The sequence below is a fragment of the Euleptes europaea genome, chromosome 3 (genome assembly GCF_029931775.1).
Source record: "Euleptes europaea isolate rEulEur1 chromosome 3, rEulEur1.hap1, whole genome shotgun sequence".
NCBI lineage: Eukaryota > Metazoa > Chordata > Lepidosauria > Squamata > Sphaerodactylidae > Euleptes > Euleptes europaea.
The window spans coordinates 6,149,714-6,163,067 of NC_079314.1; the positions used below are offsets into that span (position 1 = coordinate 6,149,714).

General features: G+C 45.3%; 1 protein-coding gene across 1 annotated transcript in view; it reads left to right on the plus strand.

Moving 5' to 3' along the window:
- RYR1 (ryanodine receptor 1) overlaps nt 1-13,354 on the plus strand; it is a 223,826-nt gene that overhangs the window by 180,798 nt on the left and 29,674 nt on the right. The window contains exons 83-85 of the mRNA XM_056847594.1: nt 6,270-6,350; nt 9,988-10,076; nt 11,782-11,910. Coding sequence (XP_056703572.1) covers nt 6,270-6,350; nt 9,988-10,076; nt 11,782-11,910 — 299 coding nt within the window. The remainder of the gene's footprint in view (nt 1-6,269; nt 6,351-9,987; nt 10,077-11,781; nt 11,911-13,354) is intronic.

Below are 13,354 nucleotides of genomic sequence, written 5' to 3' on the forward strand. Positions count from 1 at the left end.
CCTTCTGCCCACTCTTGATCTTACAGTAGAGGATCTTGGTTCGGAAGAGGCAGGGATACAGGGATTTTGAGGTCAGGATAAGTTCCGGAATCAGGATTGCTGATGTAGGTCTTAGCAGGAGTGGATCCATCAGAAAGTAAACAGCGGAAGAGGGAGGAGGATCCTAGAGAGGTGTCAAATAAAACTTCTCTTGGCGCAGGCGGTTTTGGTGCAGCTCAAGGTCTTTGAGTGTCTCATTGGGGGTCAGGAAGGAATTTTGGAGCTCTGCCTAGTGAGACTCCCCCCATCCCCGCGCTGTTGAACAGGTGGGGGGAGGTGTACAACTTTGGAAGCAGCGTGGTGTTGTAGTTAGGGTATTGGATTGAGACCTGGGTTCAAATCCCCACTCAGTCATGAAGCTCAGAGATGAAGAATATGCATCCTGTTCCATTCATAAAACGCAGACTGCAGGCTCATGCACCCTCAATTTGCAGAGATGGGAAGGGGTATTTAATCAACCTCTTCTCAGTTTTGCTACTCAAAAGTGTTCTGTTATTAGCATTTTAAGTGACTAAAGCAAGATTTCTTCCATTATCTGGGGTAGGCGTCCATCTGTTACTGGAGGCAAGAATCAAGTATAGAGCACCAGCAACTAGAGAAATGATCAGCAGGAGGAGAAGGGTACCGGTTATTTAATTACAAGTGTGTATCCATGGGAGGGAAAGGTTCCATTTTGTTCCCTCCCTCTCTCCATGGCTGTTTTGGAGGGGCATGGAGCACTTGGTCCCCTTTTGTCCCCAAGACAAGAGCTGGAGGACCTGATTTTCCACTCAGGGTGTTAGCTGACTTTCTTCCTCCAACACAAGTTTCTGTCCCTGCATCTTTGGTCATGGCCAGCACCTCTGTGCTCCCTTCTGAAGTGCACATGGGGGGGGGAAGCTGCTGTTAGTACCCCACCACCTATATTTTCCTGCAAGGGTGGGGGGTCTTGATCACCTTCGTCTACTTTTTTGTGCCCTGTTTGGGCTTCCACCATGCCTATGCACAGGGATACCCATTTTGGAAAGAGGATTCAATGCACAGGTCCTCTTTCGCCTTTCCTCCTGCGCCTTTTCACAGGGGAGGGTGGGGGGCAAGGAACATCCTGAAGGAACATCCTGAGATACAGTGGGAAGGAAGTACTGTATTCAACCTCTCTCTGCTCAACTCATCCCTCTTTTCCCCTCCCTGTCTGTAATTTTCTGTTAAAATGAGGGAAATGATTTTCTTTCTTCCCCTTGTATCTGAGGAAGTGAGCTCTGATTAATGAAAGCTCATGCCGGAACAAATGTTGTTAGTCTTTAAGGTGCTGTGGGACTTCTGTTTTATCCTGGTTAATTGCTGGACCTATGTTCCTTCATGAATTAGTTTAATCTACCCTAGACCAACATTCTTTGAAAGAATCATGGTGATCAGCAATCTCTCTGTGGGCCACTGAAAATCAGCTGTAGTTACCTTCTGCCAAGTCTTGATTTTACAGTAGAGGATCTCTGGAGCCAAGTTTTGCAGTACTGGGTCTTTCTGTGGTGTTGCTTTCATGTTGCGAGGTATAGATAGAGGCACATCGTCACTGGGCTAGCATGCTCCTTGGAGACTCTGCCGCATTGCTATGAAGGGGCAAGCTCGACTTGTTCTCTCCTGGCACGGCTTTTTGGTCAGAAGGCATGACAAATGTTCGACTCTGGAACCCTCTCCGTAGAACTGTGGTAGCAAATAATCTCTCTGGTTTCAAACCGTAGGGAGAAAAACATAGACATACGATTCTTGTTTCTTTCCCCCCCTCCTGGATGGTGGCCTATTGAGATCAAGAGTAGGGGTTTAGGTTGCTCCTTCTGTTTAATATCTCGGGGGTTTCCAGCAGAAGCGGCCAGAACTGTTGGAGTGAATTTACATTCCCTTAAAACTGGCGTTGATCTCTTTTCTCTCAACCCCCTGACAACATCTGGCAGTCTTGAGGGGGTTCTGATCAGTATGGGGTGGGCTAGTGGGATAGTGAACCATTTAGCGCATGTATTTAGCTGTAAAGCTGTTCAACTGCAAAAGCACCCCCTGGGGCCTGATTCCTCCCCCCAAGTTGGTCCCAAGCCCACTAACTGCATACTCCATACCTGCCCAGTGCTTTAACCGTGGCCTCCAAGCTGATGCCCACTCAAATTCCTTCCCCTTAGGAAGCAAACTTGCTGGGCTTGGCCAGTAAAATGTTATCAGGACACTTTTAATCCACCCCCACCCAATATTGCCCATTAATCCTTTGTGAATTTCCAAACGGCTATAGTGTAGAAAGGCCATTTCTGACCCTGTCCTTTCTCTCGTTTCTCCATTTGTAGTAAGCACAATTACTTAACAGATGTTACCTCAGTCTGTATTGTTTGTGTGGTAACTATGTGGAGTAGGCTGTGAAGCGTAATTGTAGTTTTGCTGTTCCAAAGACTTCTTCAGTAACATTTGTGATATCTTTGTCATAATTTTGCTAATGAAATGCTGTGTTCTTAGTACTCACCTGATATACGTATCTTGAAAAGGTTTTTCCGGTGTATCTTTGTGAGGTGTGTCAATGTAGTAATAGCAGCATAGTAGTATCTTTGTAATGCTGGAGTGTAGTAGCTGTTTTAGTTGTGTTATGTGGTCATGTTGCAGAGTAGCAGCGTAATATTATTGTAGGAGCTTATTTAGTACTATGTCAAGCCTGTTGTAATATTTTTCCTGTCTAAAGAAATGTGGTGTGTACATAGTGGAGTATGACCGTTCTTCTCTGAATGGTGTCAAGGTGACGGTATCGTTTATGCGGCTAGTAGTGTTTGTCATAGCTACACTGAATCGTTAACAAGGGTAGTATTTGTAGTAACCATTGCATAGTGAATGATACAGTGTCTTTACAGTCATTCTTAAGGTGTTTTAAAATAACCAATGAATTGCTTTGTGTCATATTTGTGATCTTTATTAGCAGTGTGGCAACTTTGTTAGGAACGTTTTGATTTTATCAGAACATACTGCTAGTAAAACACCTTGCTTCTCTGTGTATCTAGCCTTGTGGCATTTTTAGGAATAATGTTCTGAATGTGCCTCACACATAACTTGCTACCCTTGTAATAACCTCTGTAGTGATTCTGTTGTCTTTTTAATAACTCTGTTTAGACGTTGTCTTGTAGACTATGTTGTAAGATATGTGTGTCATACATTTAGTAACCCTATAATAACTGTCTTGTCCTTATAAATCTTTTGAGCCATCCTTGTGGAAGTTATGTTTCTCTCTTGTTGTAGCTTTGCTGCAGTAAACATGCTGTCTTTATCGTATCCTTGTAGTAACTACAATGTAGTCGCTGTCTTTCTCTACCCTTGTAGCAGTACCTAATGCTTTAGGGTGTGTCACAATAATCTCAATACATTTAATTAGTTGTCTTTATAGTATCTCTGTAGTAACTGTGTTGTAATGACTGTGCTGCACTCTTGTGCAGTGATCTAGAAGTCAGTTGCTAAAGACGTTCCTGGACAAAGTGCTAGCCACGTAATGTCCTTGTAGTAATTATGCTGTTTCTGTTTAGTTCCCCCTCCCCAGGTCACTGCTGTTTTTAATGCTCTAGGAACTTTCTTAATTCAAAGCAGACCCAGATGACTTTGGGCAGCATCTTTCCCTGTCCTACCTGCACTGTCAATCCCACCCTCCAAGTGCTATGAGGCTCTCAATATACAGGAAGACCACCAAGAGGGGGAAGATAGCTGGTGGTGATTTGGTTTCATCCATGAAGTGGAGGAGGCAACTTCATGAAAAATGGAAAAGGGGCCGGTCATTAATGCCAGGAGGACCAGTATGAATCTAGCAGGAAGGATGGAGGGGGGTCCTTGTAAATGGGGCTCAAGCCCATCATTTTTGCTCTCCTCACCGCTGGATTCATATCTTCATTAATGACCGATGCCACTGAACGAATGGTGTGACCCCAGCTCATGACCTTCTGCAACTAATTCTATTAACTGTTAGAGACAGGGTGAAATCCTGAGTATCTTATTCTCACCTTACTCCAACTTTACGCTTCGTAACTTTTTGTCTCCTGGTCCTGATTTTGCATCATTCTGATCTGTTGCTTGGAATTTATTCCAACCGTTACTTGATCTTTGTACCAAGCCTTTATTCACCCTTTACTTGCATTTTCAGACCATCTCTCCGTTGTTATCAGAAGGGGTTTTTGCCAGAAATTAACAATTTAAAATTTGGCCTCAGTGCACAGTTTAAACTAGAAGGAATAATTCAGTCATTGACATTGATGGTGTTTAATCAAACATATACTACTACACTCCAGTTTCAACATCTATCCTCCACTGTCATCCCTTCACTAAATACTATAATTTCCCCCTTAGGTGTGCAGGGATCTCCCAAGGATCCATATCTGTTAGCACTGTACATAGTTAACGTATTTATCACACAGTCCTACCCCCTTATACAAAGGAGCCACAAGATTCCCTAACAAAATGCATGCCACCTTTGATCCTACTAATGCTGGGGCAATTCTGCAGTCCTCATTTTGGTTCAGCTCCCATACGTTCCAGTGGTTCATGAATGCCTGAATGCTTTCATCCTTTGCCCTGAAAGTAATTCTTGACAAGCCCAATCATCCCAGGGTCTTGAACTTCTTATTCAAGGGTTTTAACCCTGGTTGAACTGAGGACCTCTATCAGGTTTGCTTATTGTTTGCAGGCCATAATTTTTGAATGCTGTGATCACCGTGTGGGAGGACGCTTGAGAACCTCTGGCTGCATTTGTTCATAGTCCAGCTCAGCTCCCTGTCTGCATAGCAGAGAACTATGCAATGCAGCCAGAGGTTCTTTAAAGTTCCCGCCATGGCCATTTGTACTGCAGAAGAGGCAAGCTGCTTTTCAATGTAAAATGTAGCAGGGGAAGTGGATTGCCTCTTCAGCTATGGTGGGACCTTCAAAGACAAACTTTGGTCTCGACATTTTCCTCTGGTGTTTTCATCATGAAATTGCAATGAGCGTCACTCGCGCTTCTCGGTTGATAATTTGAGGACCGCTATCGCACCTTTTTCGGTCCTCCTTTTGTTTACTCCCAATTGGTCCAGTTTGGAAATCTGTACAGGTGTGTACCCTGGATTACCTTACACACGCTTTAGAGCCAATCTACACATTACGCAGAAGGAGAGGGTAGACAGAGGGGCTGGAACTCTGTCTGGGCTGTACCACTTCAGACTACACACATTCTTTACCTCTATCTTGCACCTTAAACTCTCTAATAATGTTATAAAGTAGCTTACTGGGGAGAGGGTTTCTCCCTGCTGTAAGTTTTCTACTTACAGGGAGGTGCTTTTTTTGTTGGGCCTCATTTAAAGTGCAGCTCCTAACCTGAAATGGAATAGCCCCAAATCCTAAATTGCTTTATTCTCACACCTCGTTCTGCTTAATGTGCAGGTTGGCTCTTGCTAACTTTAGACGTAAAATCATAGAATCATAGAGTTGGAAGGGACCACCAGGGTCATCTAGTCCAACCCCCTGCACAATGCAGGAAATTCACAACTACCTTCTCCCCATAGCCCCAGTGACCCCTACTCCATGCCCAGAAGATGGAGCAAAAAACCCTCCAGGATCCCTAGCCAATCTGACATGGAGGAAAATTGCTTTCTGACCCCGAAGTGGCGATCGGCATTTCCCTGAGCATGTCAGAAAGGCCCACGAGAGCTGAGCACTGACTCATCCCTTCCCTCCCTCTCATGACCTGCCTAGGTTCACAGAATCAGTGCTGACAGATGGCCATCTAGCCTCTGCTTAAAAACCTCCAGGGAAGGAGAGCCCACTACCTCCTGAGGAAGCCTGTTCCACTGAGGAACTGCTCTAAGTGTCAGAAAGTTCTTCCTAATGTTTAGCCGGAAACTCTTTTGATTTAATTTCTGGTCCAACCTTCTGGGGCTCCTTTGAGTTTCCACTGAGGCAAGCAGCCAAGGTCCCATTGCCTTTTCCTGGGATTTGATCATTCCTTATTGAGCTGAGTCGATGAGAGCTAAGCCCCGAGGAAGGTCTGCAGGATTGCACCCTGACTGATGTGCTGGGAGGTTTTTTTGGAGTGTGGATTGCCTTGCCGAAACCGTTTCCCCTTCTTGTACCCAGCGTCGGAGAATCCCCGTTTGTACTAACTGCATCCTCTGCCCCCCACTGCCCCTTGTCCCCTCCTCCTTTCCGTTCTCCCATGTGGCTCCTGCTAATGTTGGCTAGTTCTGTCTCTTCCCTTGCCCCCTTCCCCATTCTAGGAGAGAAGGTGATGGCGGACGATTTGTTTACACAGGACCTCTTTCGGTTTCTGCAGCTCCTTTGTGAAGGGCACAACAATGGTAGGTTCCACAAAGGCAGAGACAGTGTTGCCTGGATGGATTTGCAAATCATTAAGGAGCTGATGGATGGCCCAGACAGGGAAGTGGGGATGGATATAGAATCATAGAATCACAGAGTTGGAAGGGACCACCTGGGTCATCTAGTCCAACCCCCTGCACAATGCAGGAAATTCACAACTACCTCTCCCCCCCACACCCCCAGTGACCCCTACATGCCCTGATATGGATATAGGATGGATTAATTGGTGGGGGGGTAGGACTGGTCCCCCTAGCTTTTGAGCCTGTGGGCATATTTGGAATTCTACCACAGGTTGGTGGGTGCAACCCCCAAACGGCTGCCGCTGGAGGTGGAGTCAAACACACAGAGGAAGCCCAAAGGCAGGGATCCTTACTTGCCAATCGGAAGCATCGTTGGGCAAGAGCCCCACCGCCCCCCCACCTTCTAAAAACACTTGGTAGACACCAAAAAAGGTGTTGGCGGGCACCATTGTGCCCACGGGCACCACATTGGGGACCCCTGCTCTAGCTTGATAAGAGGGAACTTGTGAGAGGAATGGAAGCAAAAGGGATTTCCCTGGTCAGCAACTAAAAAGAACCTAAGAGCAGTTCTGCTTGATCAGGTCAAGGGTCCATCCAGTCGGGGACTTCCAGTAGAGACGCTGACCCAGCGCCATGTCCCCCGAGTTTGTTCGGCGGAACCAAGAGGCTTTTTGAATCGGGGCTCCATCAAAAAGCCCCGTCTCCGATCCTAAACGGGATCGGAATGCAGGCAACCCCCTGCTGCCATAGAAGAGCGGTTTGACTCCCAACTCCCTCCCGTGAGAGCTCTTGCTGAGGAGGAGGGTTGGTCGAAGTCCCACCGGCTGAGGAGGATGTCCACCGCCGCGAACGCCTCGAGGATAGAAGCTGTGATTTCCTCTACCTTACACCAAACATCGAACAAGTAAATAACAGAGAACCCCGTCTTCCAATCTCCGTGTAAGTTTCATGAACTCCCTTTGCTTATCAAATCTGATTTTGGACGACTGGAACTTTTTAAAATACGATTAGGACTCTGCACCCCATTACCCAGGACTTTAAATAATCTTCCAACTGAAAGGACTGTTCAATTAGCAAAAATTGAATTAGCAGGCAAATAAAAACAACCTGAAAGACTTGAGTGGCATCGATAGCTTCCAATTGGCGGCTGCGATGTGAAGGGGAGGAGGAGTATTTCTTCGCTTTCGATTTCCCCGTTATCTTGGAAGAGTCCTCCAGGCACGTACCCAGGAAGTGACCTTTCTAGGACTTGGAAATCAAATAGGAGGATTGAGCCAGATGTGCCTCACTCAGTGCAGCAACAAAACAGATCCTACCTTCTGTAGATCCTACGGAAGGCTCACAACCTCATATCTTCCTGTTCTGCCTAGCAACAGCACCAAAGCCAATAGACTCTCTTCATAACTCAGTAGCTTTCTAACACTGGACTGCCTGCTTATATATATTTTTAGTCGGGGAAAAGGAGAAAAAGCCACAGAGAATCATGGAAATTAATTATCAAAAGATACAGGAAATGTTGGCTAAGCAAAATGAATTAATAAATGAACTAGTAAAGAATAATTTTGAACAGGTCTCCAAGCAACAAGAACAATCAGCTACACAAATGACTTTAATTATTACCCAGAAATTTGCTGGCATCATAAATGAGATCAAGGAAATAAAAGACCAAATAATACAAATGAAAGATGGCATGAACAAGATGGAACTTTCAATTAAAAATAATACGGAAGATTTGAAAGGACTTAAAAAAGACATGAAATCCCAAGCACAACAAATTGAAGCAATACAACTCCAGGAACAAAAAATGAAAGATCAATTAGCCATTCTGGATTTACAACAAAGATAATTTAATTTACGCATATGCAATTTACTGGAAAGACTTGAGGGCACTAGAGAAGATATCATCAGATCACTGGCTGAAATATTTCATTTAAATTTACAAGAATTGAATGATGCAATAAACAAGATATATAGAATTCCTTTATTAACACGGGTACAGAAAACAAAAGCCAGAGAGATCTTGATCTCTTTCTTTGACATCAGGATGAAAAATATTATCATGAAATTGCAACTGGAGAATCAACTGAGTGTCGATAATATACCGCTGATAATTCTCAAAGACATCCCACGTCACCTGATTGAAAAGAGAGCCATATATAAAGACTTTGCTGAATTGTTAAGAAATAAAGGAATAAAGTACAGCTGGCTGTTACCACAAGGCCTTACCTTTACTTACAAACAAATTAAACATGCTATCAATTCACTGGAAGATGTTGAAATTTTTTTGACAAGAAATAGTGTGCTGTCAACTCAAATTGCTGGAATACAAGATTCAGCAGCCCACGGAGCTCAGGGTATTGACTGTTCCAGACAGGAGACCACCTTAGAAAGCAAGTGAATGGCGATAGAAATTCCCGACAGAAGAAAAAATATAAGAAGAAAGGCTGAGAAAGTTGGAAGAATACCAATTTGACTTTTAATATGGGAAAGGTGGGGGGTGGAGGAAAAATATTATTAATATGTTTTTTTATTTGGGATATATAAGGGTTTTTTTTGTTTTTTTTAAGATCTATACAAACTATTTAGAGATGAACAACTGGAGGGAACTATGTTAAATGAGATTTGTATCTCTTTATTTTTTAAATGTTTCTATTTCTCCTTATTATTAACATTATATGACTATTGTTTACTGAAAGTCATCAGATAAGGGGAAAGTATAATATGAATATGATGACTTATAATGAATTAGAATGTAAGAATTCAAAGGAGATTTTAGATATTTTAGAGAGGGAGGAAGACGGAGGGGAAGTCAACTATTATTAATCATATATAAATATTGAAGACATACACCTAATAATTTTTTTAATTTTTTTTTATTATTTTTTATTGATACAGAGGATGTATGGTCAAATGATATGTAAGCTATTATTGAAAAATAATTTTATATATATATATATATATATATATATATATATATATATATATATATATATATATATATATATATATTTTTTTTTTAAAAAGGGTCCATCCAGTCCAGCATTCTTTTTCCCACAGTTGTCCACCAGAACGTCTGTAAATGACACGGAGGGCAAAGCCTCCTTTCTTTTGCCCCCCAGCACTGTTATTCAGAAGTGCACCAGCGCTCAGCATGGAGGCAGCACTGTGTCCTAGCGGCTAATTGCTGTTGTGGGGTCTCTGATCCCTTTTTTGAAGCCAACTGAGCAAGGACTGATGAGCCAGCAACATCCCTGCTGCAACATCCCTGCTGCAGCTCAGATCTGTGTGTGTTCCCTGTACCCAAGACTTCAAAAACCCATGTTCTCAATCTGTTTGGGACCACTAGCTGTAGCATCAGAACTGGACTGAGCAAACCTGGGTTCAAATTCCTGCTCAGCCACAAAATGCACTGCATGGCCTTGAGCTAGTCTCTCTCACACACTTATGCACACACACACAAGCTCTCTCCCATTTCCTCTAACCCTACCTCCCAGGGTTGTTGTGGAAATGAACTGGAGGGAGGGGGGAGACTGAGGCGGTGACGTTCACTGTCAGAGCTGCCCCCCATCCTCACGTTCTCTGCCTTCTGCTCTTGCAGACTTCCAGAATTACCTGCGGACGCAGACGGGGAATACAACCACCATCAACATTATCATCTGCACCGTTGATTACCTTCTGCGACTCCAGGTGAGGGCGCTTGCTTCCTCTGCAGACTTGGCAAAGGTGTGTCTATGGTCTTTTATATATGGTTGTTTCCCTCTCGGTCACCCCTCCGACGACTTTGGGTCTTTGTTGTGATTATGCATGCCATTTCTGACCATCAGAGGTTGCCTCGCTCCCCTGCTGCGTTTCCCTGCGTTTTCAGGGACCTGTTTTATCTCAAATTTAAAAACACAGGCGAAATGCAGGGGGAGAGCGAGGCGACCTCCGACGGTTGGAAACGGCATGCATAATCCAAACAAAGACCCGAAGTCCTCGGAGGGGTGACCGTGAGGGAAACAGCCATGCATAAAAGGCCTGTGTCTCCTGTACTGAAGTTGCAAGCCGGATTAGGTTTGCCACCAGGAAAATCCTTACCAGCGTGGCCAAAATTTCATCCACACTGCCTTTTGCAGACCTGTGTCTTTAAAGTCCGGGTTTTTTTTGTAACATAACTTGGCTCCTTTGGCAAGGGAAGGACACTCTGCATATGTTCATAGACACTTTGTCTTTAGGCCTTTCTTTCTCTTTTTACTTAATACAATAGTTCTCCCCTGGGGAATGGTTTTCTGCTTGTGCTCAAAGGCATCCCTGCCAGAATTTTTGTACTCAAAAGGGGGCAGAGAGCAATTTTACTCACAAAGGCTGAGTTGAGGCATCACAAATGAACCAGTTTGCCCCTCTCTTCCTTCTTCTCTTTATGCACCACACCAAAATCGAAAACTTCCTGGTTTAGGAAGTCTTCAGTTGAACTCCAGTGTGTTGGAATGTCTGAATTTATGCAAATAGGGGGATACTTTTTTTTGCCTACAAACTGGGATCCTTCAAACAAGATCAAGCCACAGGCTGGGATCCCAATTCCTGGGAAAGAGAACACAACACACACACCCCAGCTTGTTAAACCCCTTGTATTTAGACACAGCCACGTGTTGGAGGAGGTAGATCAGAGACTTCCTAAACCTTCCTAAAGTTAGCTCTGTCTGGTGGGGGAGGAAGGAGAAAGCCCACGAGCCCCCAAGGGTTGTGACTCATTGCAGTTTATTTGTCATGCCGGAAGGTAGCCAGTGAATGTACCTGTTTCAGTTTGTAGGTACCCTCTCAATAGTTTTGCTGCAACTGTTATCTTGGGTTGCCAATTCTGGGTTGGAAATTTCCTGGAGGTTTGGGGGTGGAGCCTGTGGAGGGTGGGGTTTGGGGAGGAGAAGGACCGCAGCAGGGCATAATGGCATATAGAGTCTACCCTCCAAAGCAGCCGTTTTCTCCAAGGGAACTGATCTTTGTAGTCTGGCGATCACTTGTAATTCCAGGAGATCTCCAGGCCCCATCTGGAAGTTGGCAACCCTATTGTTAGTGTGTTGCTTTGAAAACCATGCCCCTGAGCCTAACTACCCCCGTCTTCCCTCTTTTTCAGTGGCACAGCCCATAGCCCCTTTACTTCTCTAGGCTTCCAAAGGGAATCCAGGGCTGTGTGGTGCATAGTTCCTAAAATGAGAGGGGGTGGGGGTGGGGTTGAGGTGAACCAAGCCTCCCCAGAGTTCTTCACTCTCTGTACAGGATTATCATCAGTGTATTTGGGCATTGCTGAGAGAGATCTTCCACAAGCCCTAAACTGGGTGGGACGTGGAGCGGATAAAGCTGGCTGCCATTTTAACCTCTCACCGCCTTCTTCTTTTACTTCTGCCAATTTCCCTAGGAGTCTATCAGCGATTTCTACTGGTATTACTCGGGCAAGGATGTGATTGATGAGCAGGGCAAGCGCAACTTCTCCAAAGCCATGGCCGTGGCCAAGCAAATCTTCAACAGCCTTACAGAGTACATCCAGGTAAGGCCAGGGATGCTCCCACTCAAGGTGGAAACTGGCCCTGGGACCCAAGTGACACTGCTGTATCTCAGCCTCCTCCTGACCAAACACAGCAGCCTAGGTAGAAATCCACCCAGAGTTAGGCCCAAGGCTGGCAGCAACATTAGAAGGATCCATCCAAGTGTTGCTGTCAAGGGCAAGAGGGTGGCTGGTGTTGAGAAACCTGTGGGAATGGGGAAGAAGGGGGCTCAGGCAAGCAGAGTCAGGTGGCGGCCAAGATTGTCCTCCTGCTAGCAGAGAGTCTCACTGCATTCTCCTAGCCCCTTTGCCCCCATCCCATCGCTTGCACACACTCCCCCTTGCCCTGAGCCAAGAATCTCCCCAGATCTTTCCCCCTTGGTTTGCTCTTTCAGCCCTCTGCCTTCCCCTTCCTTTTCATGCTTCTGAGCCTACTGTGTCAGCCTCCTGGCAGACACCCGATCTTCAGGTCTCCTCTCTACCTTCTGGACATCTCTGCATGTATCGCATGTAAACTGTAGGCTTGTGCCCCCCGTCAATTTGCCTCAAGGCCCTTCAACCTACACTTGGTTTTCACTTAACAAAATCAGTGTCCTCCCTGCCCCATTCTACTATTAGCATTTTAAAGGGAAAATAATTTGTCATAAGAACATAAGAAAAGCCATACTGGATCAGACCAAGGCCCATCAAGTCCAGCAGTCTGTTCACACAGTAGCCCACCAGGTGCCTCTAGGAAGCCCACAAACAAGACCAACTGCAGCAGCATCCTGCCTGTGTTCCACGGCACCTAACATAATAGACATGCTCCTCTGATGCTGTAGAGCAGTGTTGACCTCAATTGTTACAAGGACCAGATATGACATAAATGGTCGGGCCAGGCCATGTCTTGCAAGCCCAGATCTAGAGTGGGGGTGTGGCTACCTCAGCTGGCTCACGGGCCAGATAAGAGGTCTCAAGGGGCCAGATCCGGCCCCTGGGCCTTATGTTTGACACCCCTGCTGTAGAGAATAGGTATGCATCATGACTAGTATTCATTTTGACTAGTAGCGATAGATAGCCCTATCCTCTGTGAACATGTGCACTCCCCTCTTAAAACATGTCTTTCAAAACATGTCTTTTTCCCCTCTAAAGTACTCATAACAAAACAAGGAGACCAACTTTGATTAGCCAAACCAAGCGGATGGTGAAGGGTTAAAACCCTCTCCTTTCTCTACATGGCCCCGAGGCAAATTGAGGCAGCACAGACCTGCAGTTTGTGTTTCAGAGATGGACAGAGATGCTGCCAATACTTTCCTGATTTCCAGCCCCACTCAGCTTCTCTACCCTCAGCCTCTTGGCTTCTGCCCCCCCTCCCCACCAACCCTATGCCCCCCTCCTGTCCTATCTGCAGCACAGTTTTCGGTGTACTGTACGTGATTGTGACGGATCTGTCTCCCGTTGCTTTTCC